Consider the following 26,534-nt stretch of genomic DNA (forward strand, 5'->3'; position numbering starts at 1 on the left):
AGTTCTCTCAAATTAAACCATAAAACAGAATTCGAAATATTTATAGCCATCCCTTATCCCTTTGAGTTACTTTTTCCAAGAGTGATCTGATTAACAAAACATAGGTTTCTTAGAAAATATAATACATTGATATCCAGAGAAAATACATATCAAATATATCAATATTAACTTAACTCCAACATGTCTTCTTAAAACTTTAAGGTAAGAATAGGCACTTGTCCAGTTGGGGGAAACCCTAGTCTTTAAAAAACAAATTTCTACCTCATGTCTGAAAGTCTTAATTACCTTTGATCAATTACACTGTCTTCTTTTGCAGGGAGGGTATGAGTTGAAAGATTCATATGTACATTTTTAGTGCAATCATCATATAAATAATGTATGGGTGCTATGTAATGATTCTGTAGGAAAAAAATCCTAACCGTGGATCAAACTCTTGGAGGATGGAGGTTAATTAGACATCATTTGGTTTGTTATCTTTGTGTCAACTGCCTTAACTTGATTCTTTCGGATTTCTCTTTTTAAATGAAAGGCTTTTTAGGTTCTTTCATGTAATTTTTTCTTGACTGAACTCTAGAAGCATCAAAAGAACTGCCCATGTGAATTTGAAAGCTTAACATAAAGTGTGATAATTGTAAAATGTTCTTTTGCAATTTAGAAATGAAAGCCTTGGGTGTTTTACACATTGCATAAATTGAAGATATCTGGGCACTGAAGGTAATCCTAACAAGTGATAGAACTCAATACAAATGTTTCTGAGTAAAACACAGTAAATATTTGTAGGCTAATAAGAACTGATTAATATCAACACTGTACTTTTCACATTTCTCAAATAGATAGTTGAACAGTAAAAGCAAGAACGTACATTACTACCTCTAAGAATGCCATGTATATGTTAAACTTCCCAGGTATTTGTAGCAGATTTTAGAGGAGGCAGTTTTAAATATGAAATAGTCTTAAAACAATAATCAAATTTCTTTGCTGTTAGTGTATACTTTGAAAAATTTCAGGTTACTGTTAATATTATTAGTTGACTTGGATTGTTGGAACAGGAAAGGTCAAATTGTGGGATTTAGAAAATTTGTTTCAAAATAAGATATCTTTCTGTACAAAAAACATATTTTTGAAACACATATTTGATAATTCCACATAATTAAGAATATGAAATCATACAACTGGTTTTTAAAAGCTGTTCATTCTCTACTCATTCTTTGAGAACATTAATTTTTGTCAATTACAATACAGGCTTTACTTAGACATATTTATATATGGAAAGATCTTATTTTAAAAAACAGTGGCACCAAAGTTTAAAAAATAAGTTAGCAATAGCTAGTTCTACCAGTGGTTGTCTTCTTTTTAAAAGGTTAATTTGGAGAAGAATAAAGTGTTTAAATTACAGTTATTATCCACTTACATTATTGGTCTGACAATTTTTTTAAGATGTTATGTGTTATAAATAGAAAGCCATCCCCCACCCATATTCTCTTCACAAGGGGTTCCAAGTATCTAAACTTTCAAAATTTCTTAATAGACAGTACATAACAGTCACCCCCAAAATGTTAACTGACTGACAAAAATATTAATCAATTATGATTAAGAGATATGACACATGCTAGGTTGCCCTAAAATTAGAAATGATCTTTCTGCCTACCAATACTCACTTCATAAAGCAGGCTTTACATCTACCTACCTGCTATGGTTAGGGGAATAACGTAGTTCAGAAGAGAGCTATACATTTTCGATAGGATGCCTAATTTCAAGCAAGTATTGAAGCAGATGTCAGAGCTTTCAATTTGCCACCCCCAAAATTTTGTCCTGTGACACAAAATGTTTATCCTAAATCTTCACGAGAGATTGTTCAGGTGTCCTAACAGTTTGAGAAGTCTGTAACAGCTGAGTAAGTCTGTAACAGCTGAATATCAAGAAAGCTTAATCACTCAATTGGGATGTAATTACCATACAATATTCCCTTCCTTTGGCTACCGGTATTCAGAAAGTTTAAGCAGACTATCGCAAACCCAAATATTTCAAACAACTTTCTTTGAAAGACTAGTTTATACTGAGAGAACCATGGCTGTTCTAGGGCACTGAGAAAGGAGCAAAGGGAGCTGCAAGTTAAGCATGCTCAATCACACTCCATGAGTACAGTTTTCATAACATGTACATATCAGGCTGTGTGCCATTAACGATACCTTCCCGAGAGGCTGTTTACTCTATAAAATATTTTGCTAAACGACATTTGGGCTATAAGGGAAATGGCCGTTTCAAGTAAGTAAAAAATTACCAGTTGTAAAAATGTTCTGAAAATCAAATCATCTACATATGAATCAAGAAATTTCTAAAAAGGACAAATGAGATGACATTTCTGAAGATAAAATTATTGTTCACTGGGGAAAGAGTACACGATGTACAAGTTCTTAAATACTTTTTTGAAATTCAAAACTGGTCCTTCAAACTAATTCCCATCTTAGAAGGGCTTGCTAACAAGGGCTAATGCTGTGAATGAGAAAACAACTTAAGACAAACAAAATTAACGAAAATGCCACACAACTAAGGTGATCAGATTCTACAGGCCTTCCCTACAATACGAACCCCAAGACTGGTACCAGAAATGCACCCGCGGGCACGCGCGCACAAACACAGATACGCGTGAAATGTAAAAACAAACCACAGCCCTTATACACGTGTACACACACAAACCTACACACACCCACAAGGGCTGACTGAGTGCCTTTAAAAAACAAAACAAACAAACCCATGTGGCTTTGGCTTTCGGAAATACGTTAGAGAGCTACCAAGAAGCGATTCTGAGAGCATCTGAAAAACGTGCAAGTTGTCTGAAAGCAGTGCCTGGCCACTGAGACAGTTTGCAAGCGTGATTCAGACGTCTGCCAAGGAAACAAAAGAAAAGCCTCCCTCCTCCCGGGGAGACCGCACACGGAAAGAGAGGTGCTCCGGGCACTCTTTCTCCTAAGGCAGGCGGAAAGCAGAAGTCTGTGCAGGAGCGGTACATACTAGGGATCGCTCTCTGGCAGGGACGGGGCCATGGAGTTTCCATTGGTTGGGGAACCGCCCAGCTTTAGTTTTTCCAGATATTCGGCATGCACGGGCTTGTGGCACTGGAGAACCTTGATCGCATCTTCGATTTTGAACCACTCTCGCTTCCTCCCAATGCTAACCGAATCTTCCCAATCCTCCAGAATCTCAGTGACAGTCAGTACATACACGTACGTTCTGTGCTTGCGATCTTGGTTCTGCTCGAAAATGCCCAGGAGCCGGCCTAACTTCCCCTTGACTCCCGCCTCTTCGTACACCTCTCGGACGGCCGCGCCGCCCGGCTCCTCCTCGGGCTCCATGCCCCCGCCCGGCACGATCCAGCGGTCCGGGTACCGACTGCTACTCACTAACAGCACCTCGTCCTCGCGCTCGCTCCGGAAGCACAGGCACGCCGCCCGCTTCTTGAAGCCCTCCGGGTCGTAGGTGCGCGTCTGGTTCGGCTTGCACTTCATCGTCCAGGCCGCGCGCCGCTGCTCGGTGCCTGCCGCCGCCGCCGCCCGGTGCCCGCCGCCGCCGCCGGCCGGCCGAGGTGCTCCGAGGTGTTCGGGAGAGAAAGGGCCGCGGCGAGGGGCGGGGAGAGAGGCGCCTCAGCCCGCGAGCCCCCGGAGCTGGGGGAAGATGAGGCGGGGGGCGGGGACGGGGGCGGGGGCGCGCGAGGTACGTCAGTCGGTCCGGCCCCCGCGAGGCCCGAGGGTCCCGGGCGCAGACGCCTGAGTGGAAGAGGCGCCGCCCCCGCCGCCGCCCGGGAGCCCGGAGCCCGCCACTCAGCGCGCAGCCCACCCGAGTCCCCGGTGCGCGTCTGCCTCCCTCCTCTCCTCCCTCCTCAGCCGCCCGGACCGGGGTTGAGCGAGGTGAGGCGCACTCGCGTGCTCGTCCGCGTCCCCAGGCGCGTGCGCGTTCTGGTCGGAGGGCGGGGGGCGGGGGCGGGGGTCTCGCGGCTCCCGCCGCTCGCGGCGCCTCGGGCCCACTGCGCAAGCGCCCCGCCCCTCTCGGGCTGGGAACCTCCATCCCCCAGGGTGAAATCCGCCGCATCGTGACTGGGGCCGAGCTGCTGTCCACGTGCGCCTTGGAGCCAGACGCGGCTGTGGCGCGGCCGGTCGTTTCTCCTCACCCTCCCCACCGGGCTGCAGGAAACACACACGCAGTCGTTTCACACACGGTGAGGCCGGTCCTGTACGGATGCTCATCGTCATCTCCCACGGTGAAGAGTACCTGCTTATTTTAGGAAGGCCCCGGTTGGGTCAAGATGATCCTCCGTGTTCTTGGCGAAATAGTACCTCATGTTTGCTGAGTCACATCATGCGGGTTCATTTCTTCAACAGGTTCTTCACCTTGCCAGGCGTCTTGGCACAGCCCATATCTGAACCCTTTTCTTGAACCCCTGTTGACATCTTACCTAACCTCTGGTCCTCGGATTCCTCACCAGTAAACTCCACGCCTGCTTAGTTCAGACCTTTGCACTTGGGGTCCTATTCACCAACAGCTGGAGAAGCAGCGTAAGTAGTGTTTTATTAAATCCCAGGAATCTCCATCGTCCACACACTCCAGCCTCCTCTCTCTTTCTCACTGAGAAGTGCTGGTTGGGGTTTTGGAAAACATGCCTATGGCAATCCCTTCATATTTTACATTTTGATTTTTAGAAGCCTCCTGGCCTGGGACTCCAGCAAGGCCACATGGTGCTCTCTCACCTGTGTTTGGTTGTCCAGCCCTCTTGGGCAGAAGTGGCCCCCCACAGCCCCAGATGTGACAACCTAAAGCCTTCCCGTTCCTTTGAATTGTTCCTTACTGTTTCCCTGCACTCACAGTAGCCTTGTGGAGAAGACCTCTGATGTCCTCTACCCTTTGGCCTATTGCAACTTAGGCATGTTTCTGTCTCTCTTACCCACAGTCAGTCTGCTGGTACCAGGCATGGGGGATCATGACAACTCACTCTTCCAGTGAAATCGTGCATTCATCAAGGGGAAATTGCATCGGAAAGGTACGTGGAAAGTGGTTATGAAACATGCAGTCCAGTTTTCACATACGCGTTAGTTCAGCCTCCCAGGGTCTGCTCCACTCCATTTATACTCAAAATAGCTTATAAAAATGAGTCTGTTCCCAGTGACAGGACTACCCTCAATATCTAGAGCATAATATGACAAACATGTATGGGCATAATATAACAAAAATGTATGAAGACAACGATAAAATGGAGCTATAAAGGGAATGACTACAACCAATACCCATACTACTACCCACGACCATATTTAATGACATATAGAAGATGGATGATCAAAGAGCATCTGGAGGAAGGCACACTCCGTGATCAGAAACAAACTAGGAAACTGGATTTTAGCAGGCTGTATTCCTCAATGTGTCCATAACTCACAAATGCACAAATGATATTCAACAACTAGAAACAAAATCTATTATAATCGGGATCTAGGCAAATATACCTATCATCACCCCTATTATGAAATATCCTTTTAGGTCTTCTTTGCAGTGTAATGAGGTTGTAAAGAGCAGAAAGCCTACTGTTTTGGTAAAGAAGACAAAATTGTCATGGTGTCCAGATGGTAGGAATGTATTCTTGATAAACGCCTTAGAAATGTTGTAAGAATAAATTTCTTTAAATGGTAAAAATTAATAAGTAGGTGAAATACCAAGAGCTTTCATATATGCCAGCAATAGTCCTGTAGAAAATGTAATGGAGAACTGATGACCTTCACAGTAGCAGCATCAACATCCACAAAATAAATAAAATACCAAGGGATCCGAAAAAATATGTTTAGGACATTGTAGCAGAAAGTGATAAAACTTATACTCAGCTTTAAAAGGTGATTAGAATACAGGAAGAGGAACTCTGGCAAAGCTGGGAGATTGCGCAGGTAGTCTGGAGGGAGGGATGGATCAACCCAGCTCCAGGGACACCATAAGTCTGCTTCACAATTACCAGGTACCATCTCCTCCTCTCACAGGAGGTGCCCTTTTGTAGTCTGTTGCATCACTTTCCCGTCAGATATGCACATGCCATATGTCTGTGCTGCGGGCATATTTATTGGAAGAGAAAGGAAAAGCAACATTATGATATGGAAGCAAGCAGAGACAAATTTGTCCTGGCAGTCATAGCACGTTTCCAGATAAAGACATCCAGAGTTTGCAGGTTTAGTGCAATGCCTAGGAGAATTTCAAGTTAGTTTTCTCCCCCAAATTTGATAAAATAATTTTAATTTCCACCTGTTGAAACACTAGGGCAAGGTGGTTTTCCCTTTTTCTGAAGAAGCGTAGGAATCTTTTTTTGAGAGACTTAACATTCCACTGTCCGGTTTATCTATAGTTCAGTGTTTCTCTCCTGAGGAACAAAGTTGTTTCATGAGCAGTAGTGACTTACAACAACAGCTGCAGTTTGTACACGACTCCCATGTTGTCCTTGGCCTTGGTGATGGAATGTGCTCTGTCCTTTGGGACACCAGCAAGTGCGAAGCAAGCAGAGAATTGAAAAGTGCTTGCACGGTGAGTGGGGTTTGCCCTCTCTTGCTGCTGTTGAAACAAGATGTCAGCAACGTGAAGAAGCCTGGGCTCCGTGGATGACGGGAGACCCACAGTCTGTGCATCACCTTCACCCCAGGTGACAGAGAACCAGCTGCCAGAAATGTGGGTGAGACCCTCCTAGACCATCCAGCCCCCAGCACAGCCCCTTAGCTGACAGGGCACTGACCGCAGATGCATAAGCAAGGCTTCTGAGAACAGCAGAGGGAACCGTCAGCTGATTTCAGCTGAAATCATTGACCTGCAGAACTGGGGGCAAAACAATTGCTTGTTGTTTGAAGTCACTCAGTTTTGGGTGGTTTGTTAGGCATCAGAAGCTAGCTGACACAGTGACTAACTGCCATCCATGAAAGTCCAACCAAAAACAGAAGTATTTTTCATAGTAGGAATTTAACCTCTTCTTGAAGATGTTGACATTGAACTTTCCAGGGAGTCAGAAGGAAAGGGATGAGGTCAAGACGTGCAATATTTGTCAAGTGCAGTCTAAGTGCCAGGCTCTGAGCTGAGCCGCGTGTCTTGTTTAGCTGATAGCCCATTAAATCTTACAGAGGCCTTTATGACTTCCATTTCACAGAAAAGAAGGCTTAGAGTAGGTTTTGTGTTTGAATGCAAGGCTTCGCATCTCTATAGCCTGGGCTCTCACAAGGTCACCAGGTCCTTCGTGAAAAGCATTATTTTTATCAAGAGCTATGGTTTCTTGTGGTACTTTTTGATGATGTTCAGAGTTGGCTTCTTAGATAAGATGTCCATTTGCTAAGAGTCCCTGAGTTCAAAGAAAGGCATTTTCCTTCTGGACGTCCTTCTCCTGCACAGGATAGCGAAAAGCACTCCTCAGTGCCCATCTCCCTCTCACTAGTGAGGCCCTTCACCTTGACATGTTACTTAACAACTGGCAGTTAAGTGCCTCTGCGAGCATGAAATGGAATTAGTGCTACAGAAAAGAACACATTCTATTTTGTCTTCACTCTAGGTGTTGATTTGATTTATCAATGCTCTGCTTTATTTTTTGCATTTAATATTTATTTGCCAGCAAAATTGAAAAATGAGTATCGAAATCTTCCTTCAACAGATTAAGAAACAGGCTGAGGTGGGTTTATGTAAGTCAGGCAGTAAGCGATGGAGCTGAGTCACGCCTTGTTCTGATTCCACAGGTGATCTTTCATTCACTGTGATGGATTTCCCGTGTGTTGAAGGTGCTGAGATGCACACACAGTACTTGTCATTCCTTGTGAGCAGTCTTGCTCGTCTCTCTCGTTCTCTCCTACCTGGGAGATCCAGGCACCCAGGAGAACACAGCTTCTGGGAAATGTTCTAAAGCTGAGGGGATCCGTTCTGAGAGCAACCAGTCTGGGCTACCTATTTCCAAATTTTTCAGAGTTAGGAAGGAAGAGGCAGATTGGAAGGTGACAGCGTGGTCGTGGGAGGTTGAGTGCCTTTCTTAGTGAGATGGGCATGGAACCTAGAGCTGCGTCTTTTGTGAATAACTTTGAAGTGGAATACAGTTCTAAGAGGGACGAGCTCTCCAGAAGAGCTGTCACCTCAGGTAGAGAATGTTACAGACCTTCTCAGAGCCTTATGGTGTTCAGAGCAGGACACGGCTTTCAGGACAGTGACCACACATACCTGAGAGGATTTCTGGATGTATTAAAGGGAAGCAGAGTTAGGGGGAGTGATGTTAGTAGAAGTTGATGACTGAAAAAAAAATGGTGTTTTATAACCCATGCGCCCTAGACTTTAAATCTGGCACTCTCATTAGCTGTGCAGCCTTAAATAAGTGAATATCTTTGACCTTGAGAGTTCTCATCTGTAGCATGAGGATAATAAAAGTAATTTCCTCATTAAGTTCAACCCCCCCGAAAAGCCTTTGCTGACCACATGTACTCACCCCCTTTCCACTGGGGCAGTTACCCTCCTCTTTTTTTCCAGGCTCCCCAGACTTTAGTTCTGTCCTGGCTTTAGGGAAAGAGCCCTGGAGTGACCTGTCTGCATGTTTGTAAGACATTTCAAGGCTAAGGGCCAGCCTAATACATACCTGTTCCCCCCGAGTCAGCCCAGTGGCCTGAACTTGGTGTCCAGCAGGGATTCAAAAGACTTTGACTGAATGAGGGATTGTGATGAAAGCTCCGTGGAGCATAGAGGACAGTTATTAATGCAGCTAATAATTGTTTATTAGGAGTATAAGATGAAAGACGAGTGAACGGAGGCAACTCCACGTAGCTTTTCCGTCAGGGAGCCTTCCTCACGTACCTTCGAGGCTCTGTTTTTGCCTCAAGCCCCAAAGTGGCTTCTTAGTGGGGCTACGGCAGGTAGTTCAGTGGAAACTCCTCAAACACCAAGTGATTGGAACAAAAAATACCTCCACATTTTTTATTTGATTAATTGATGAATCACAGGGATGAATTTAGGATTTCTAATTTTGTAATTACGTGAGCAGCAGCCCAGTTGTGCACAGTCCCAGGTGTGAGCTCAAACATCAGTGGAGGCCAAGTCCAAGTGAGTGTTTCCACGCTCTCTAAGAGGCGGCCCTCCTTGATTTCTCCTACTTCTTTGGTCGCTCCCTCCCTCTGGTTCCCTGACTGCTGTGTCCCTCCTTCTCACTGACACCGTCCTCTGTAGAGACCTGTAATTCAGCACCTGGACCCTTCCTAGTGCTGCTCTGTTCTAGCATCAGGGTCAAATGCTGAACCCTCACAAAGGTCTACCAGGCCCTACAGGATCTGGTCCCGTTTCCTCTCTGACTTTCCCCGCACCGTCCCCTTCAGTCATTGCACTCCAGCTCAGTGGGAACTGCCCTTTCTGGGTTGTGTCAGCCAGGCTCCCCGGGGGCCTCTGCGCTGGTCCGTCCCTGTGCCTGGATGCTCTCACCCGACTGGGCTGGCCGACTTTCTCCCTTCGATCGTGGCCTTGCGTGGTTGTCGCCTTCGCAGAGTGGGCTGCCCACTGGGCTACCCCTGGGCTGTGTGTTGCTGAGTGCCCTCCTCTCCCCTATTCCTGAGCCCCTTTGCCTTGTCCTGCATTGTCCTTTGCTGCTGCCACTCTGGTCACCTCATGTTATTTACTTCTCTGTTACGTTTGTTGCTTTTCTCTGCCCCACTCCCCCAGAGCTCCTACTGGATTCTAAAGTCCTTGATCTTAGGGACCCTTGTCCCCTGCTCACTGGCCCATCTCCAGCAGCCCAGAACTTTGCCGAGCACACACTGCAGTCATCTAGACCGCATCTGTTGTTGTAATGAAGGTATGTGTCTCCCTTGGTACCTGGTGACCCTTGAGGGCAAGGGCTGTGTTTCGTTGGTTTTTGTCAGGCCGCGATCCAGGGTGCTCTCTGATGCAGCAGGAAAGGCACTACTGAGTATTTGTCGAATCAATTAATTTCTTTGTGAAAGTGACATTTTACAGAGAAAACGTTCTGTTTCCAAACTGCCGGTGTTCCACTAGGTGTTGTCAGCGTGAGCACCATATATGCACCAGCTGCCGTGCGAACTCTGCTCATCAGCCTGCCCAAGGGTCTGGCTCCTTTTCTGTGGATCCCGCTTAGGGTAGCACTGTTCTTACTGCACAGCTGACCGAGGGTGGCATCTTCACATCTCAGGCCTTTATCACCTAAGTAGTTTTTGCTTTCTCTGTGCGGAACTTGTACTAATTTACGTAATGTATTTCCCTCAAATAAAATTGTATGTTTTTGAGGAGGAGGTAATTAGGTTTATCTATTTTTATTTATTTATGTATTTTTAATGGAGGTACTAAGGATTGAACCCAGGACCTCATGCATGCTATGCTTGTACTCTACCACTGAGCTATACCTTGGTCCCTAAAATTGAGACTAAAGCATAATTATAGAAGTTTAGGGTTAGGGTTAGGGTTAGGGATTATACAGTTCAACACAGTGAATGTATAAGACTGTAATGAAATAGTTGAAAGGAACGTGGGGCTGATGTGAAGTCTTAGTACCCACGGTGCCGGGCACCAGGCTAGGCTCTTCATTGATCTTCTTTAACTGAATCCTAATCAAAACCCTTCAAAGGCAGTAGTGTCATTCTCATTTAACAGGGGAGACTATTGAGGTCACAGACATTCTGTAAGTCGCCCACGATCCGAAGGTAGATAGCCAAATGAGAGGAAACTCAGGATTCACTGATGACAACACCCCAGAGAGACCCCGGCATAGGCAGACCCCCACTGAATTTGCTCCCAAGTCCGGTCTGGTCCCCTTCCCTTTTGTCCAGGAGACTGCTCGCCAGAGCTTTCACCCCACCCCGTCTCCTGACACTTGTGGCAGCTCTTCATCCCTGAGATCTCTCCTGGTGTCCTTTGGCCACACGTTGGTATGTTCAACACTGATTCCTGCTCTGTTGGATGAGAGATGACTGTTCGGGTCCCTGTGAAGGAATAACTTAATTGTTAATTACCCGCCTTCAGGACGTTGGATGGTTGTGGCTCCTGAGGGAGGCTCCGCTGGTGCAGAACCTGTCTCCTTGTGTGAGAATCCCGTTCTTGGCAGGTGCCCTTTCCTTCCCCAAAGGTCTCAGAGTGGCCGAGGAGGGAAGAGCGTTGACTGCTCAGTCTGCTGTGCACCCTCAGGCCCAGGCACCATGAGACCAGTTCCCTCAGAGGCAAAACAGGGTTCTCAGGGTTACCAAGCTACTCTGTAGATTTCACAGGCTCCTTCAGTAAAGAAAACAAGGTGCGTACAAGTGATGTTTGGAATGAAAATTGGGATCAGGAGAATGGCCACATTCCCTTTTTCCCAGTAAAAGCTTCAAGTACCCCCGGTAAGATCCACCTGTTATGGGAAGATGGACTGTTAGTGATCCCCGTGGGAGGGTGGGTGGCTCTGAGCATGGGTCTGGAACCTGAGATCAGTAGGAAATCTGTTTCTCCTCTACGTTCGTTCCTTCTTCTCCTGATGTATTTCTTTCAAGGTGTGTGTGAAATTCAGTGGTTTTGTTAGGAACTTTGCCAAAATGTAAGATTCTATCTTTTAAGAGAGGGCACTAGCCAGACTCTTAGGTTCTAAACTTTAACTTTGATCAAACAGCTTTTACTACCTGCCTACATCTCAAAGGAAGTGTCCGTGATTTACTGCTTTGGATGAACTTTCTGATGTGTGTATTTCCCCAAATTCTTATAAAGGAATCATATTTGTTGTTGTTGTTGTTGTTTCTAACTAAAATATCAGAAGATATTCTAAACTCTTCAAGGGCCTGTCATGTGTCAGGTACTTAATGTACCTCACTGATGATTTTCCCAAAATCCCTGTGGCATAAGTACCATTGTTCCAGGTTCACAAATGAGGAAATTAAGCCCAAGAGAGTAGATAACTTGCCCCTCGTGACACAGGGAGACAGTGGCAGAGCTGGGACTTAGAAGAACTGCTGTCACAATCCATTGCCTATACATCCCCACAGTAAAAAAGAGTATTTGACAAAAATTCCTGTCTTTTTGAGAGTCGCCAATGTAAATTTAAAAATTGCATATGATTGCTGTGTCATCACTGTATATTTAAAGTTTACTCATGACAAAGAATACTTTTCCCTTTATTTAAAATATTAAGGTTATAACTGTATAGTTGGAGGTGGCCAGTCTGGAAACCCATTGACATGACCAAGTTCTGGGAATTCTTGCTTTCAACCATGCTGTGTGGTAAAACCTCTGCTGTGTGCTGTGTGAGGCACCTGGACAAATGAACCAGATCTCATCCTCCACCGCCTCCTGGGTTCTCGAACAGTTTGCGTGGCACCTGGTACTCAGAAACCACACTTGTGCTCCCCATGTAGAAGGCATCTGCTGTACTGCCCCAGATTGCAAGGGGACATTGCTGCTGTCAGTGTTTCAGTAGGAAACACATGAATTCAGCAAACCTTCAGCCATGCCTACCAGGCATGTTTCCTGTAGTACACTTCTCACAGGATAAGGAAAGAACAAAGACTGCATGTTCCCCGCCCCTCAGGACCTCACAGGAACACAAACAAAGCAAGGAATGTCATTTGTGAATTATAAGTATCCACTGAGTACATTTCCAGTGTGAAGGAGGAGAAGAGGAGGAGGGAGGCAGATTCAGACGAGATAGCAGGGAGGCAGCAGAATCAGGAGTCAAGAACAGGGCAGCTGGGTCCTCGTGACTCTGAACATGAATGCTTTACCTGAAAATTCCAGTGTCTGGGGGCTCACGGATGGGATTCCTTAATCTGGAACATTTATGATTTTCAACAAACCCAATAATCAGATTACCAGTCTTATACTCATGAATCAATTTCTACAGTTACATTTCTTAAATTTTTTTAAAGCCTAGGCCTCTTCAAAAGCCTCCCCGCTTGAGGACATTTCAGAAACTGGGATTGGTAGAGAGACCAACACTGATGGTCGAGCCAGGAAGTCAGCAGTGCACTCACTGAACGCGAAGCTACTGAGTATAGGGATCCAGGATGAAAGTCAGAAAATGCATTATGTTCCATGCACTGTGGGAGGCTCTGACCTTAGAGGGATCAGTCCAGTTGATCCAGCTGTCTTAGTACAGAAAATTATGCAGGCAGATCTTAAACCCAGTGGTCTGGAAAGATTTGTCAAAGTTGTTTTATCAAGGAGATGTTTTTATATGCACGCATGCACACGCGTGCGCACGCTCGCACACACACACACACAGACTCACACACTGTTAATAAATTAGAATTCTGAAACATAGCAAGGATCACAGAGTGTTGGAGCCAGTCTGTCTGACTCTAAAGCCTCCAAGAATGTCTGTGCCATCAAAGCCTTTTTCATCGTAATTTATTTCAACGTAATTCAGAGCCACTACCTGCAGCTCCCCTGACTATGCTTGTCTATTGTTGACCCACAGAGAACTGGGAACTGAATGTTCCGCCTCAGCTAAAGGGCAGGGCCTGACTGGGCAGCTCCGGCGTCCAAGCCCTTCACAGATGTGGTCCCCATCTTCCCAGGACGTGTCCTCATGTTGCTGTCACACTTCGACCTGCCTGTTCTTGCCTCTGTCTTGCAGTTCATCTTCGCGGCACTAGAGCTGGGATTCTCTGCACTGTGACTTTGGCCATGCTTATTTTAATTTGCACCTCAGAGGTACAAGTGCAAGTGTATGGCTGGGCCACAAATTACTCCTCACCCTCTCCAGTAGGTTGGATAATACAGAGATTACCTTAAGCACCACAGAGTCAACACACTAATAACTTAAATACCTGTGTGTCAGTTTTTTATTGCTGGATAACAAATTGCCACAAATTTGGCAGCTTAAACCAACACGTTTCTTATTTCCAGTCCCCATAGGTAAGATGTGTTACGTGGATCAAGTGAGTTCCCTCCTTGGGGGTCTCGCAAGGATGAAACCAAGGTGTTAGCTGGGCTGGGGTCTTACCTGGAGGCTCTGGGGAGGAAGCAGCTTCCAAGCTCATCCAGGCGGTGGGCTGACGTCAGCTCCTGTGGCGGCAGGACTGAACCCACATTCTTGCAAGGACGTCCTCGGGGGCTGCTCTCAGATTCTCGAGTCTGCCCCTATTGCCATCAACTGGTTCCCGCCATCTTCAGTCAAGCAGTGGTGAGTCCAGTCTTCTCGTGCTTTGCATCTCTCTGCTTCCCCTTCTGCTTCTTATGAGAGAAAACTCTGCTTTTAGCCTCTGGTTAGATTAGGCTCTTTGGGACCACACGGGAACATCTCCCTGTTTGAAGGTCAGCGGTTTCGTCACCACTATTGCAACTGCAAAATCCCTTTGGCCATGGAGCGAAACACAGCCTCCTCTTGGTCACAGCACTTGGGGCGATGGTGGGATATCTTGGGACACCATTTTTAGCATTCTGCCTACCGCACCCTTTAATACCTTCAGATAGTTGTTTATTGAAACCCTGTCCTGTGACCCTGACTGTCAACCTGTAATTCCTGTGATGAGACCACTCACTCTTTACTGAGTTATATCATGTCATCATGCAGGTTTACTTGCACCAGTGGCTCATGTATTCCCAAGTGTGCTAGTCAGGGTCCTCCAGAGGAACAGAACGAAGAGGCTATCTATAGAGAGAGAGAGGAAGAGGTTTTTTTTAGGAATTAGCTCACATGTGTCTGGAGACTGACAAGACCTAAAATCTACAGTCGGCAAGGTGGAGACCCCACAGAGCTGATGGTGTAGGTCCTGTCTGAGTCCAAAGGCCTGAGAATCAGGGGAGCCGAGGGAGTATGTCTCAGGCCAAAAGCTGCTGGGATCCAGTCTCAAGAAGACGCTCTTTTTCTGTTGAAGTTTGCAGGCAGGAACAGAGAACTGCCCCACCTCGTGCAGTCAGGCTTGATTCCCTCCTGCTTGAGGAAAGGTCAGCTTTTTTGCTCTTTTCAGGCTCTCAACTGATGGGCAGTGGGACAGCCGCGTTAGGGAGGGCAGCCTCCTTTACTCAGTCTACCTATTCCAGTGTTGATCTCATCCAAAACTCCCTCTCGGAGACACTCTGAATAATGTTTGACCTAACCGCTGGCACTGTGTGTGGCCCAGTCAAGTGGATACATAAAATTAAACATCACCCCGCGCATTTTAACATAGTCTATAAATTAACATTTATTTTAAAATTTCTCTTGTATCTTAATTAACTACTCCATTTCCCAGTTTCCTTGTATAGCAAGGGGTGCTGTGCATAATTTCCCTCTGTTGCACTTAAGCAATTACATTTAAGTTTATATGTGTGAAAGGGAAAATCTTAAACACAGATCAGTGAGTAGTTTCCATTCTTTATGGTAAAGGAGAATTTTGTATCAGGTAGCATGCAAATTTAATATACCTAACACTTGTGAAATATTTATCATATGTAGCCAGTCCTTTTGTAAGCTCTTTAAATGCTTTGCCTCCGTTGATCGGCACAGCACCGAGATCAGTGCTGTCATCAGCCCCCTTTCCATATGAAGCAACGGGAGCACAGGAGTTAAGTCACTTGTCCAAGATGACAGCTGGTAGGTGGCAGTCCCAGGATTGGAACCTATGACTTCAGAACCAACATCCCTAACTAATTGCTGGGGCCGTGTAATTCATCATGCAAACCCAAATGAGAACACTGTTAAAAATTATATCTCCATAGGCATAAAAGAGAAAAGTCTTAGACATGGGAAGACATTGCTCAGTCTGTTAGGGAAAATTGATGTGGTTGTAAGTAGCACAAAATTCTCACGTAGATTGGCTAAATCAAAAAGGAAGTTCACGATCCCACAGCATGTGTAGCATCAGCATCACTTTTCCTCCCTCTGCTGGAATATTTCTGTCAGCAGACAAAGCAGTGTTATTTTTCTTTCATCATAAAAACAAATCCAAACAAGAAAAAGACAGAATACCTTCTTTTTAGCTCAGTGGCTGTTAGCACTCATAGGGCCATTTATCCTCTCCTGGAAGGAAACCTCCTACAGAGAGCTGTCTACCCCCACTGTCTCCAGTTCCTCTCGGCCCATCTGTCTCAGTCCCTCTCTGATCAGGCGTGTATGTCTTCATCTAAACTGAAACTGTGTGCTCAAGGTAACAATGACATCAGTGTTCCCAAATCCAATGGTTGTCACCTGGTCCTCTCCTAACTGACCTATCCATGTTTTTGGACAGAGCTAATCACTCCCTCCACCTGGAACTACTTTCTCCCCTGGTATATTACTCAGCATTCCCTAGAGACGTGGAAAATGTACGAGATCTAGACGGGAAGGGATTTATTTAAGGGAATTGGCGCAGGCAACTGTGGAGGCTGAGAAGTCCCCTGACCTGGTGTCTGCAAGCTGCAGTCCCGGAAAAGCTGGTGGTGTAATTCAGATGGCCTCGAAAGGCCCAGGAAGCAATGGAGCCAATGATGTAGACTCCAGTCGGGGTCTGCAGCCCTGAGAATCAGTAGCTTCGAGGACAGGAGAAGAGCAGTGTCCCAGGTCATTCAGTCGGGCAGGAAGGGCCGAGTTCTTCCTTCCTCACATTTCTGTTCTATGCAGGCCCTCAGCAGATTGGATGACGCCTGCCCGGCGGGAGGGTGAATTCCTATACTGCCTCCCCAGATTCCAATGTTAATTTCCCCCGGAAACAGCCTCACAGGCACCCCAGAAATGATGTTCAGCCAATTGTTTGGACACCCTGTGATCCAGTCAAGTTGCCACATACACACCTGGGCTCCAGGACATTACTTTCCTGGTTGTTCTCTGACCTCACTCGCTGTAACTCCTCAGTCTGCTTGGCTGTTTCTCCTCTTTTCCTCGTGACCTCTTGACAGGGACAAGCCTCAGAACTGAATCCTTGTCCCCTTCTCTTCCCTGCCTACACTCATTCCCTCGGTCACCCATCCAGCACTGTGGCATTACGTGCCATCTGTACCCTCTTCTCTCCCCAGTGTCGATTTCCACCTTAAACTCCAGACTCTATTGCCACTGTCCACTTGGCAGGTCCACATTGATGTTTAATAGACATTAGATTTTGACCATGTAAGATATGAGCTTGTTTCCTCTCACTCCCTTTATCTACTTGTGTTCTTCCTCATCTCAGGTGACATTAACATTATCCTTCTAGAGGCTCACTTATCAATAGCGGCTCAAAAATATTGAGGTCAGTCTTGCCGTTAAGTCCTTCGAGAAATCCTGTTGCTTCCGTGTTCTAAGGAAGTTGCGAAAAAGAACAGTTCTGCCTCCTCCACTGATCTACTTGATTTTAAACTAGAGCAAGTTCTTCCCTGGATCATTGCAATACCATGTAATATTTAAGTGGACTACAGTTTGAACATGAATTGATTTTGTGCCATTTCACTAAAATCCAGCTACACTCCCACTGGGTCCCTCCGCATCTACCTTAACTTTGACAGTCACGCTTACGTGTACGCTCCTGCACTGGCTGTTCTCTGTGCTTTCAATGGTTTTCCTGCAGGTATTTAATGACTCATCCCATCAACACCTTCAAGTCTTTACTCAGGTATCACTTTCTGAGCAAGAACTCCCCTGACCACGTAAACACGCTAATTCTTCAGCATTCTAAATCTTTCCTAACTTGCTCTAATTTGTTTTCCATTGCATTATAACATTCTTACATGCAATATAATTTACTAATTTTCTTTATTGTTTGTAGAATTACCCAAAATTTGAGTTCTCTGACGGCATTGTTAGTTGTCTGTTTTGTTTGCTACAGTATCTTCAGGGCCAACAGTAGTGCCTGCAGGTAGCTGTTAGTTGGAAATATTTGGTCCATTCTCCAAGTAGACCGGTGGTCCAAAGTAGGGTGGGTGCTAGGCATGGAGAACTCTCGGTCAGGGGTGTCATCTAGGGCCCAGATTCTTACCCTTTCCTTTCTCTGCCACCTCAGTGTCCTCATCGTACTGGTCCTTAGATGTTTGTAACAGCTCCATGGCTTATATCTAGGGAAGGTAATATTTAGGCAGAAAGGGAAAATATCCTCCAGTGTCCCTTTCCATGAGAAAGAAAACTGTGACACATTACTTTTCAGAACACATCCCCCCAGGTCAACCCCAGCATGTGGCACTGAATTTGCTCATATGACCAACGCAAAGTCAGTGTTTGTCAAGGACATTGGGTTTGTCATGCCTGGCTTAGATGAATGTGACATGAAATGGATGTGAGGAGTCAATCTCAAGGTCCCCTGAGACAAATCAGTACACTGGTGAGATCAGATGTAAGCGTGTGTGTGTGTGTGTGTGTGTGTGTGTACCTGATAGGGGCCTGAATTCGGGTACTCAGTTGTTACAGAGTGAAAAGGAACAGATTAGGGTAATTTAGAGGACAGAAAATCAGGGAAGGGTTGACATCCTGCATAGAATCTCTTTGTCTGTTAATGACACAAGGCTAATCATCTTCTAGTATGTCTGTCTGTGTCACACTAGGTAACACTTTGACAAAGGGACCAGATATACAGTGCCTTGGTAGAGATGGTTTTACACATACCTGCTTACATGAGTATTAAAAGTATTTTATGTCATGGGTGACCAACCAGCCCCTAGTGACTGATAACATCTTCATGTAAGCCATTAATACCTTTATTCAAATCTCATGTTTCACGTTCCTGGGATCTTCTTTGTCTATTGTTGGTTTTAATTTTGTAATAATACGTACCTGCATATAAAAGTGCATAAAATACATATACAGAGATTAATAATGAACAATTATAGTGGAAAAAGCTATGTAGCCACTCTCTAAAACAATGAAATCAAATGTTACTAAAACCCCAGAGCGCATGGTGCCCCACTCCGTGACCACAGCTGTGTGTCCTTGAGAGGGAAATCTGCTATCCTTGATGGATGGTTAGTAGCTCTTCCTTGCTGCTAGTTATAGCTTCACGTACCGTCTATGGAAACTGCCCCAGACCGTCTAGTTTAGTTTTTTTTTTTTTTTCGACTTTATGGCATCACATCTCTGCTTTGAGCTTTTAGTATGCACTTAGAAACCACTTCATATAACTTGTTTCTAGAGGCTCTTGACATGTTGAAAGGTGATCCCTCTTTCCAGGTTAAAGGGACAAACCCTCTCCCCAGTAGGCTCTTGGGTACCTATTGTGTGCTTGGGAGTGAATTAGATGCCAGGGTAGACATCGACCTAAGCGGTGTTCTCTACATTCAGTGAGTCATAGTCCAGTTAGGAAGATGGTCCTTGATGACAGTGTACTCTGGTACACCTGGACCAGCTCAGGTTAGCAGCAAGCCATGGGTGGTGCTGTGAGATGTTCCATGTGACACCTCTTACAGATTCGTGATTTGGGGCAAGTCTCTCTACCTCTCTGAGCCTGTGTATTTACTTCTTAAAGAGAGATTTAAACCCATTCCCCATGGTCATCATGTAGGGCACTTCCTCGCCCCTCTACCAGAACACACTGTACTAGTCAGAAGGAAGGGTGAGAAATATTTCCATTCTATGTGGACAATGTAGACAACATATAGAGAAGCCTAGTGACTTTAGTACCTACTAGAGGTTAGTGTGAGGATCTGGTTGGCCCCAGGAGCACACCAAGGCAGCTAAGTGGAGGGATAAGAGGCCAGACATGAAGATCAGAAATACTGGGATTAATAACAGTAATCATGATGAATGCTAACTTTTCTGTCCACTACATGCCCACACAGGCATGTAGTCTGATTCCTGGTGGGCACCTCAGTGATATGGTAAGCTCTGAGTACTTAAACCAGAAATAGCTAGGTTAATGATGTACTTTACTCTTTAGAAAATAAAAAATGTTAAAGAGGCTTAAGTTTTCTTGAATATTCTCTGCATCCATCATATTGCTCAAAACACGTTACGTGTACCATCTCATTTAATCTTACTGTGGCCCAAGGGCGTACGTAGGCTCAGTGATTATCCTTATTTACAGGGCAAAAACCTCGAAAATGAGTCACTTAGCATCTTCCTGTATTTCAAGAGAGCACGAGCTGCTGGGGAAGGTGCAGTTGGTAGACCTTTCCCGGGATGCAGCCTGTGGTTTGACCTCCTAAACAACAAGGACCAGGGCAGCTCCTAGGAGTTGGGGATTCCCAGGTTGACTGCTCTTTCTCCTTGCTTTGCTTTTCGCTGCATCACTGCATCCATGTGATGAGCCAAAAGCTTGGGGCCCGAGGGCAGAGCCTCCCCCTCAGCCCTCTCACCTCTCAGGCCCCTGCTAGGGCCTAGTCTGACCAGAGAGGACCACATGTTACTCTTTACCTTTATCGTGTGGCCCTTATCCTTCTGGGCTCCTGGAGCAGGGATGCAATCAGGCTGTTCCCTGCTCTGCCTGCTCATTCTTCTCCTTTCCTCTCAGCTCCTTAGTGCTTCTGTGCCAGGGCCTGGCCACTGGCAGCCCTAGCAGTGGCATTAGCTCATGGGAAATACAGCTTTTGAAATTTAAAAAGAAAAATGTTCTTTTCAGGGAAATGGGGATTCAAACATCTGAGAAAATGTATCAAAGTGTCTAATGCTGCAGACTAAAATCATGAATGTTATTAAATAGTAGGCGCTTACGTTCCTTCCATGTCTTTCCATGTCTTGAGAGTTCCTTTCCTGTTACCCTGAATAATGTTTCATTGTCTGGATGTCCCACAGTTTATTCCTTCAGTCACCTACCAGAGCATATTTATTGCTTCCACGTTTTGACTGGGCATTAAGTTGTTATAAATATTTGCATGCAGGTTTTTGTGTGGATATGTTTTCAGTTCATTTGGGTAAATATCAAGGCTCATGACTGCTGGATCCTGTGGCAAGAATAAGTTTGGTTTTGTAAGAAAGTCCCAAACTGTTTTCCAAACCAGCTGCACCATTTTGCATTCCTTCCAGTGATGCGGGAGAGTTCCTCTTATTTGATACCCTTGCCAACATTTCATGTCAGTGTTTTGGAATTGGCTTTCCTAATAGGTGTGTAATAGTATCTCGTTGTTGTACATCTTTTCATAAGCTTCTTTGCCATGTGTACATCTTGTTTGGTAAGTAGATTCTACAGATTTTTTTTTAAATTGGGCTTTTAAAAAAAGCTTTATTGAGGTATAACCGATATGCAAAAATGCACGTATTTAATGAATATATTTTGATGAGTTTGATCACATGCATGCACCTGTGATATCTTCGGCTGAATCTCGGTGTTATCTAAAAATTTCCTTGTGCTCTTTCGTGGAGTTTTTTGTGTCCTGGGGGTGTAAGATCACTTAACATGAGATGAATCCCCTTTATATATGTTAAAATACACAATATTTATTGTTAACTCTATGTACTATGCTGTACAACAGATCTCTTATTTTTGAGTTTTAAGGATTCTTTGTATATTTTGGATAACAAACAATTCCCTATCGCATGTGTCTTTTGCAAATATTTTCTCCCTGTCTATGGCTTTTCTTCTCAGTCTCCTCACATTGTCATTTGCAGAGCAGACGTCTTTTATTTTAATGAAGTCTAGCTTATCAGGTATTTCTTTCATGGACCATGCCTTTAGTGTTGCCAAATACCAGGTGGCACTGCTCAAATGTATTTGTTGAGGGGATTCTCCCATAATGGCTCACAGTTGCCTAGGAGTCTGTTTGGAACCTGAGCTCAAAGGTCACAGAAATGGTGTCTGCAAAACTAACATCCACGGTATCAAGTCCCTGTTGGAAGTGGGGGTTTTTCCTACCTGTAGTCTCTGTAAAATATTAATTTGTTATGGCAGTAAATGCTCAGTTATGCCCACAATATTTCTAGAAGTATTCTGTTCCCTGGGTATGCAAAGGCCAATGATACATGGTCTATCATAGTCATCGATTTCCCCATCTTGTATTGGAAGCAGACAGATAAATAAAAAAGAACAAAAAAGAAACTGTAGACTCTGAAATATAAATGTGTACAAACCACAGTGGGAATACTAAGGAGGGACACAGGGGAAGCGGACCAGAGAAATCACAGAGAAGGAGTATCCCCAAACAGGATAAAGGCAGGAGTGCTGTATCTTCCTTGTTAAGGTCAGAGTGTTCACCTTTTCATGACCGTAACTTTCATCCTTGAATTCACATTCTTGATGCTGTCAGTGTAAACCTGAATGAAATACATCTTTACTCTGTGAAATGGTGTAATAAAATTATCAGACACATATTTGTTCAACTGTTTCTCCAGCCAAAAAATAAAATCCACTTGAGAAGCTATGTTAAAAATTAATCATTTTGTATTTGATAAGTTTTCAGAGAATTAGGAAATCAAGTCCAACTGTAAGTTCAGATTAGAGGCTCAGAGAATAACAGTGTCCCAAATGTATTATGAAATCATGCATTAAGAAGTCAAAATGTGCTGGTCCTAAATATTTCTCTGATCAGAGCAATGGTCAAGTACATGAACTTTTTCTAAGTTCATGAAGGTAAACTGAGTACAGTGATTGTCTGTATTCATTAATTTATCATGGACTTCCCCCAGTGAACATGTGGCTTATAAAATAATAGCCATATTTTACTAGGTGACTGTTGGATCATGAGTCATCCACAGTTATACCATGAATGTTTACTGAGCACCTGCTGTACACTGGGTTCCAGGCTTCATGCAAATTCTGTGAACATGTGTGACATAGACAGTGTCCCATTTTTCAGTGACTTCTCAGATAAATGAACATAAAGACACAGAAACAGACAGATAATTTCAGCAGATAATTTCTGGGTGATCATCAAGACAACATGACCGAAGTAAGCACAGTGGACATTAACAAAAGATGCTAATTCAAAGTTTCTAATCTGCTTTTCATTATTTAGTAGATAGTTGCTTTTACAGTCCCCATGTTTCATATTGGGAAATCAAGGAACGGAGACACTGGCGCCAGGAAGACAGCAAACATGCATGATTTGTGGAATGCATGGACGTTTATTTGACCAACCTTTCAGGGACAGATCTCGCATTGAAGTAAAATTTTTTTTGTATTTTAAAAATAAATAGTCTTTTTTAAATAACAGTTTTAGATTAAGAAATATGATCAGAAATTACAGAAAGTCTCCATATACCTGCTCACAACCCCCTCCCCCTGCTATTAACATCTTGAGTTAATGTACACATGTGACAATTGTTGAACCAATGGTAATATATTATTAGTAACTGAAGTCTGTAAATTATAAGTTTCACTTTTTATATTATTCAGTTCTATGGGTTTTTATAAATGTATTAAATGTATCTATCATTACAAAATCATACAGAATAGTTTCAATGCCTAAAAATCTCCTGTACTTCACCTATTTTAGCCTTTCCTCCCTCCTTCCTCTCAGACCCCTTGAAACCACTGATTTTTTTTTACTCTCTGCATAATTTCGCCTTTTCTATAGTGTCACATAGTTGGAATCATACAGTTTGTAGTCATTTCAGATTGGCTTCTTTAACTTAGCAATGAAGGTTCCTCCATGTCTTTTTGTGGCTTGATAGGTCATTTTTTAGTCATTGAGTAATAGTCCATTGTATAGATGTACCACAATTCGTTTATCCATTCATGTATTGACGGGTATTTTTGGTTACTTCAAGTGCTGGCGGTTATGAATAAAGCTGGTATAAACATCTGTGTGCAGATTATTGTGTGGATATAATTTTCAACTCAGTTGGGTAAATACTAAAGGGTTTTGTAAAAAACTGCCTAACTGTCTTCCAGATTGGCTGTACTATTTTACATTTCCACCAGGAATGAATGAGTGTGCTTTTTGCTCCACAGATTTACCAGCATTTGGGAGTGTTTTGGATTGTAGCCATTCTAACGGATTTGTGGTGGTTTCCCATTGTTTTAATTTGCAATTTCCTCAATAAGTATGATGTTAGCATCTTTTCACATGCTTACTTGCCATCTGTATATCTTGTTTGGTGAGATGTTTGTTCATATCTGTTTCCCATATTTAATTGTCCTTTTTTCACTCATTGTTGATTTTTTCTTTGTATAGTTTGGGTATCAGTCTTTTATTGTATTTATATGTGTTTTAAAGATTTTTCTCTGTCTTTGGCTTGTCTTTTCATTCTCTTAAGAGTGTGTTTTGCAGAGCACAGTTTTTAATTTTAATTAATTCTAAGTTCTCAGTTTTTTCTTTCATGAGTTTTATGTTTGGTATTGTATCTAAAATGTAATTGCCAAACTCAACTCCACCTAGATTCTTTCCTGTGTTACCTTTTAGTAGTTTCATAGTTTTGTGTTTTATATTTAGATCTGTGATCCATTTTGAGTTAATTTTTGTGAAAGATGTAATGTCTGTGTCTCCATTCATTTATTTTGCATGTGGCTTTCCAGTTGTCCCAGCATCATTTGTTGAGAAGACTATCCTTTCTCCATTAAATTTCCTTTAGATTTTTGTCAAAGATAAATTGGCTATATTTATATGGGTCTATTTTTGGGCTCTCAACTCTGTTCCAATGATGTAGTTATTTATTATTTTGCCCATATTACAGTGTCTTGATTACTGTAGATTTATAGTAAGTATTGAAGGTGGGTAGTGTCAGTGTTTCAGCTTTGTTCATTTCAGTATTGTGACAGTACTGGTATTTTGCCTTTCCATGTAAACTTTAGAATCAATTTGTCGATATCCACAAATTAACTTGCTGTTATTTTGATTGGGATTACATTGATTCTGTAGACCAAGTTGGGAAAACCGTCATCTTGACAACATTGAGTCTTCCTATACTGTACATGGAATATTTCTCCATTTATTTAGTTCTTCCTTGATCTTTCATCAGTTTTGTGGTTTTCCTCATATAGATCTTGTTCTTATTTTGTTAGTTTTTTACTTAGGCACTTTATTTAGGGGGAGATATTATTGTATATGTTGCTGTGTTTTTAACTTCCAGTTCAAAGGGTTCATTGTACATAAGAGAACAGTTGAATTGTGTATATTAATATTGTATCCTGCAATGTTAATAATCACTTATTAGTTCTAGTTTTTTTTTTGTTGTTGTTGATTCTTTACAACTTTTTATATAGACAGTCATTTCATCTGTGGCCAAAGATAGCTTTTTATTTCTTCCTTTCCAATCTGGGTACCTTTTATGTCCTTATATGTCTTATCCCATTAGCTAGATCTTCCAGTATAAGGTAGAATAAGAGTGGTGATAGTGGACAGTCTGATCTGAGGGGGGAAGCATGTAGTTTTTCGCCATTGATTTTTATCTGTAGGATTTCGTGGTTATTTTTTTTATCAAGTTGAGGAAGTTCCCCTCTCTTCCTCATTTGCTGGGAGTTTTTATCATGAATGGGTGTTTTAGTTTTTTCAGTGCTTTTTCTGTATCTATTGATATGATCATCTGATTTTTTCTTTAGGCTGTTGATGTGATGGATTACATTAACTGATTTGCAAATGTTGGACAAGCTTTGCATACCTAGAATCAGTCTGACTTGGCTGTTGTATGTAATTCTTTTTATAAATTGTTGGATTTAATTATTTAATATTTTACTGAGGATTTTTGCATCTTTGATCATGAGAGATACTGGCCTGTGTTTCCATTTCTTTTTTTTTATTTTACTTTTTATTGAATTGCAGTTGGCTTACAATGTTAGTAAAGCTTTTCAGTTATACATATACATATGTATATATATTCTTTTTATATTCTTTTCCATTGTATGTTATTACAAGAAATTGAATATAGTTCCCTGTGCTATACAGTACATCCTTGTTGTTTATTTACTTTATGTATAGTAATCTGTATCCATTTCTCATAATATCTTTGATTTAGGTATTAAGATAATGCTGGACTGATAGATGAGTTAGGAAATACTCACTTTACTTCTGTTTTCTGGGAGAGACTATAGAGAATTGGTGTAATTTCTTTCTTTAATGTTTGGTAAAATTCACTAGTGTACCCATGTGTGTATGTTGCCTTTTGTTTTGGAAAACTATTCATTATTGATTCAATTGTTTTAATAGATGTAGGCCTATTCAGATTACCTATCTACCCTTATGTGAGTTTTGGTAGATTGTGTCTTTCAAAGAATGGGTCCATTTCACCTAGGTTGTCAAATATGTGGGCATAGATTTTTTCATAATATTCCTTTATTTTCTTTTTATTGTCAATGGGCTCAGTAGTAATGGCCCCTTTTTCATTTCTGATATTAGTAATTTATATCTTGTCTCTTTTTTTCTTAGTTAACCTGGATAGAGGTTTAGCCAGGTGAATTGTACTGGCTTTTTCAGATAACAGATTTTGGTTTTGTTGATTTTCTATATTTATCGATATATCTCCTGTTTTCAATTTCATTGACTTCTACTCTAATTTTATTATTTTTGTTTTTGTTTTGAATATAATTTCCTTTTCTCTTTATAACTCCCTAAAGCAGAGACTTAGATAATTCATTTTAGGTTTTTTCTTGTTTTTTAATGTATGCGTTCAGTGGTATGAATTTCTCTCTAAGACCTGCTTTTACTACATCCCACAAATTTTGGTAAGTTGTATTTTCAATTTCATTTAATTCAAATGTTTAAAAAAATTTGATATATCTTATTTGACTTAGTGTTTATTTAGACATGTGCTGAAGAAGTGTGTTTAGAAGAAGTGATCTCCAGCTATTTTGGGGTTTTTCCAGGTA

The 26,534-nt window shown here is 42.9% G+C and overlaps 1 protein-coding gene and 1 long non-coding RNA gene across 5 annotated transcripts in view; one reads left to right on the top strand and one right to left on the bottom strand.

Annotated features, from left to right (window-relative positions):
• Window positions 1-3,940, bottom strand: part of LOC102521473 (diphosphoinositol polyphosphate phosphohydrolase 3-beta) — a 55,672-nt gene extending 51,732 nt beyond the window's left edge. For 2 of the 4 annotated variants that reach the window (XR_004317947.1, XR_004317946.1), the window contains exon 1: window positions 3,013-3,939. Coding sequence is in view for 2 of the 4 variants with exons in the window: in XM_006194343.2 (XP_006194405.2) it covers window positions 3,012-3,506 (495 nt within the window). In the remaining 2 variants the exon portion in view is untranslated. Of the gene's footprint in view, window positions 1-3,011 lie in introns of those variants that run through there. The other 2 variants (XM_032475057.1, XM_006194343.2) reach the window with 2 other exon arrangements.
• Window positions 3,941-4,274: 334 nt separating this feature from the next.
• Window positions 4,275-26,534, top strand: part of LOC116661987 — a 37,386-nt gene continuing 15,126 nt past the window's right edge. Inside the window, exons 1-2 of the long non-coding RNA XR_004317948.1 lie at window positions 4,275-4,550; window positions 4,943-5,032. This is a non-coding gene — a long non-coding RNA (uncharacterized LOC116661987). The remainder of the gene's footprint in view (window positions 4,551-4,942; window positions 5,033-26,534) is intronic.

The sequence above is a fragment of the Camelus ferus genome, chromosome X, assembly GCF_009834535.1.
Source record: "Camelus ferus isolate YT-003-E chromosome X, BCGSAC_Cfer_1.0, whole genome shotgun sequence".
Lineage (NCBI taxonomy): Eukaryota > Metazoa > Chordata > Mammalia > Artiodactyla > Camelidae > Camelus > Camelus ferus.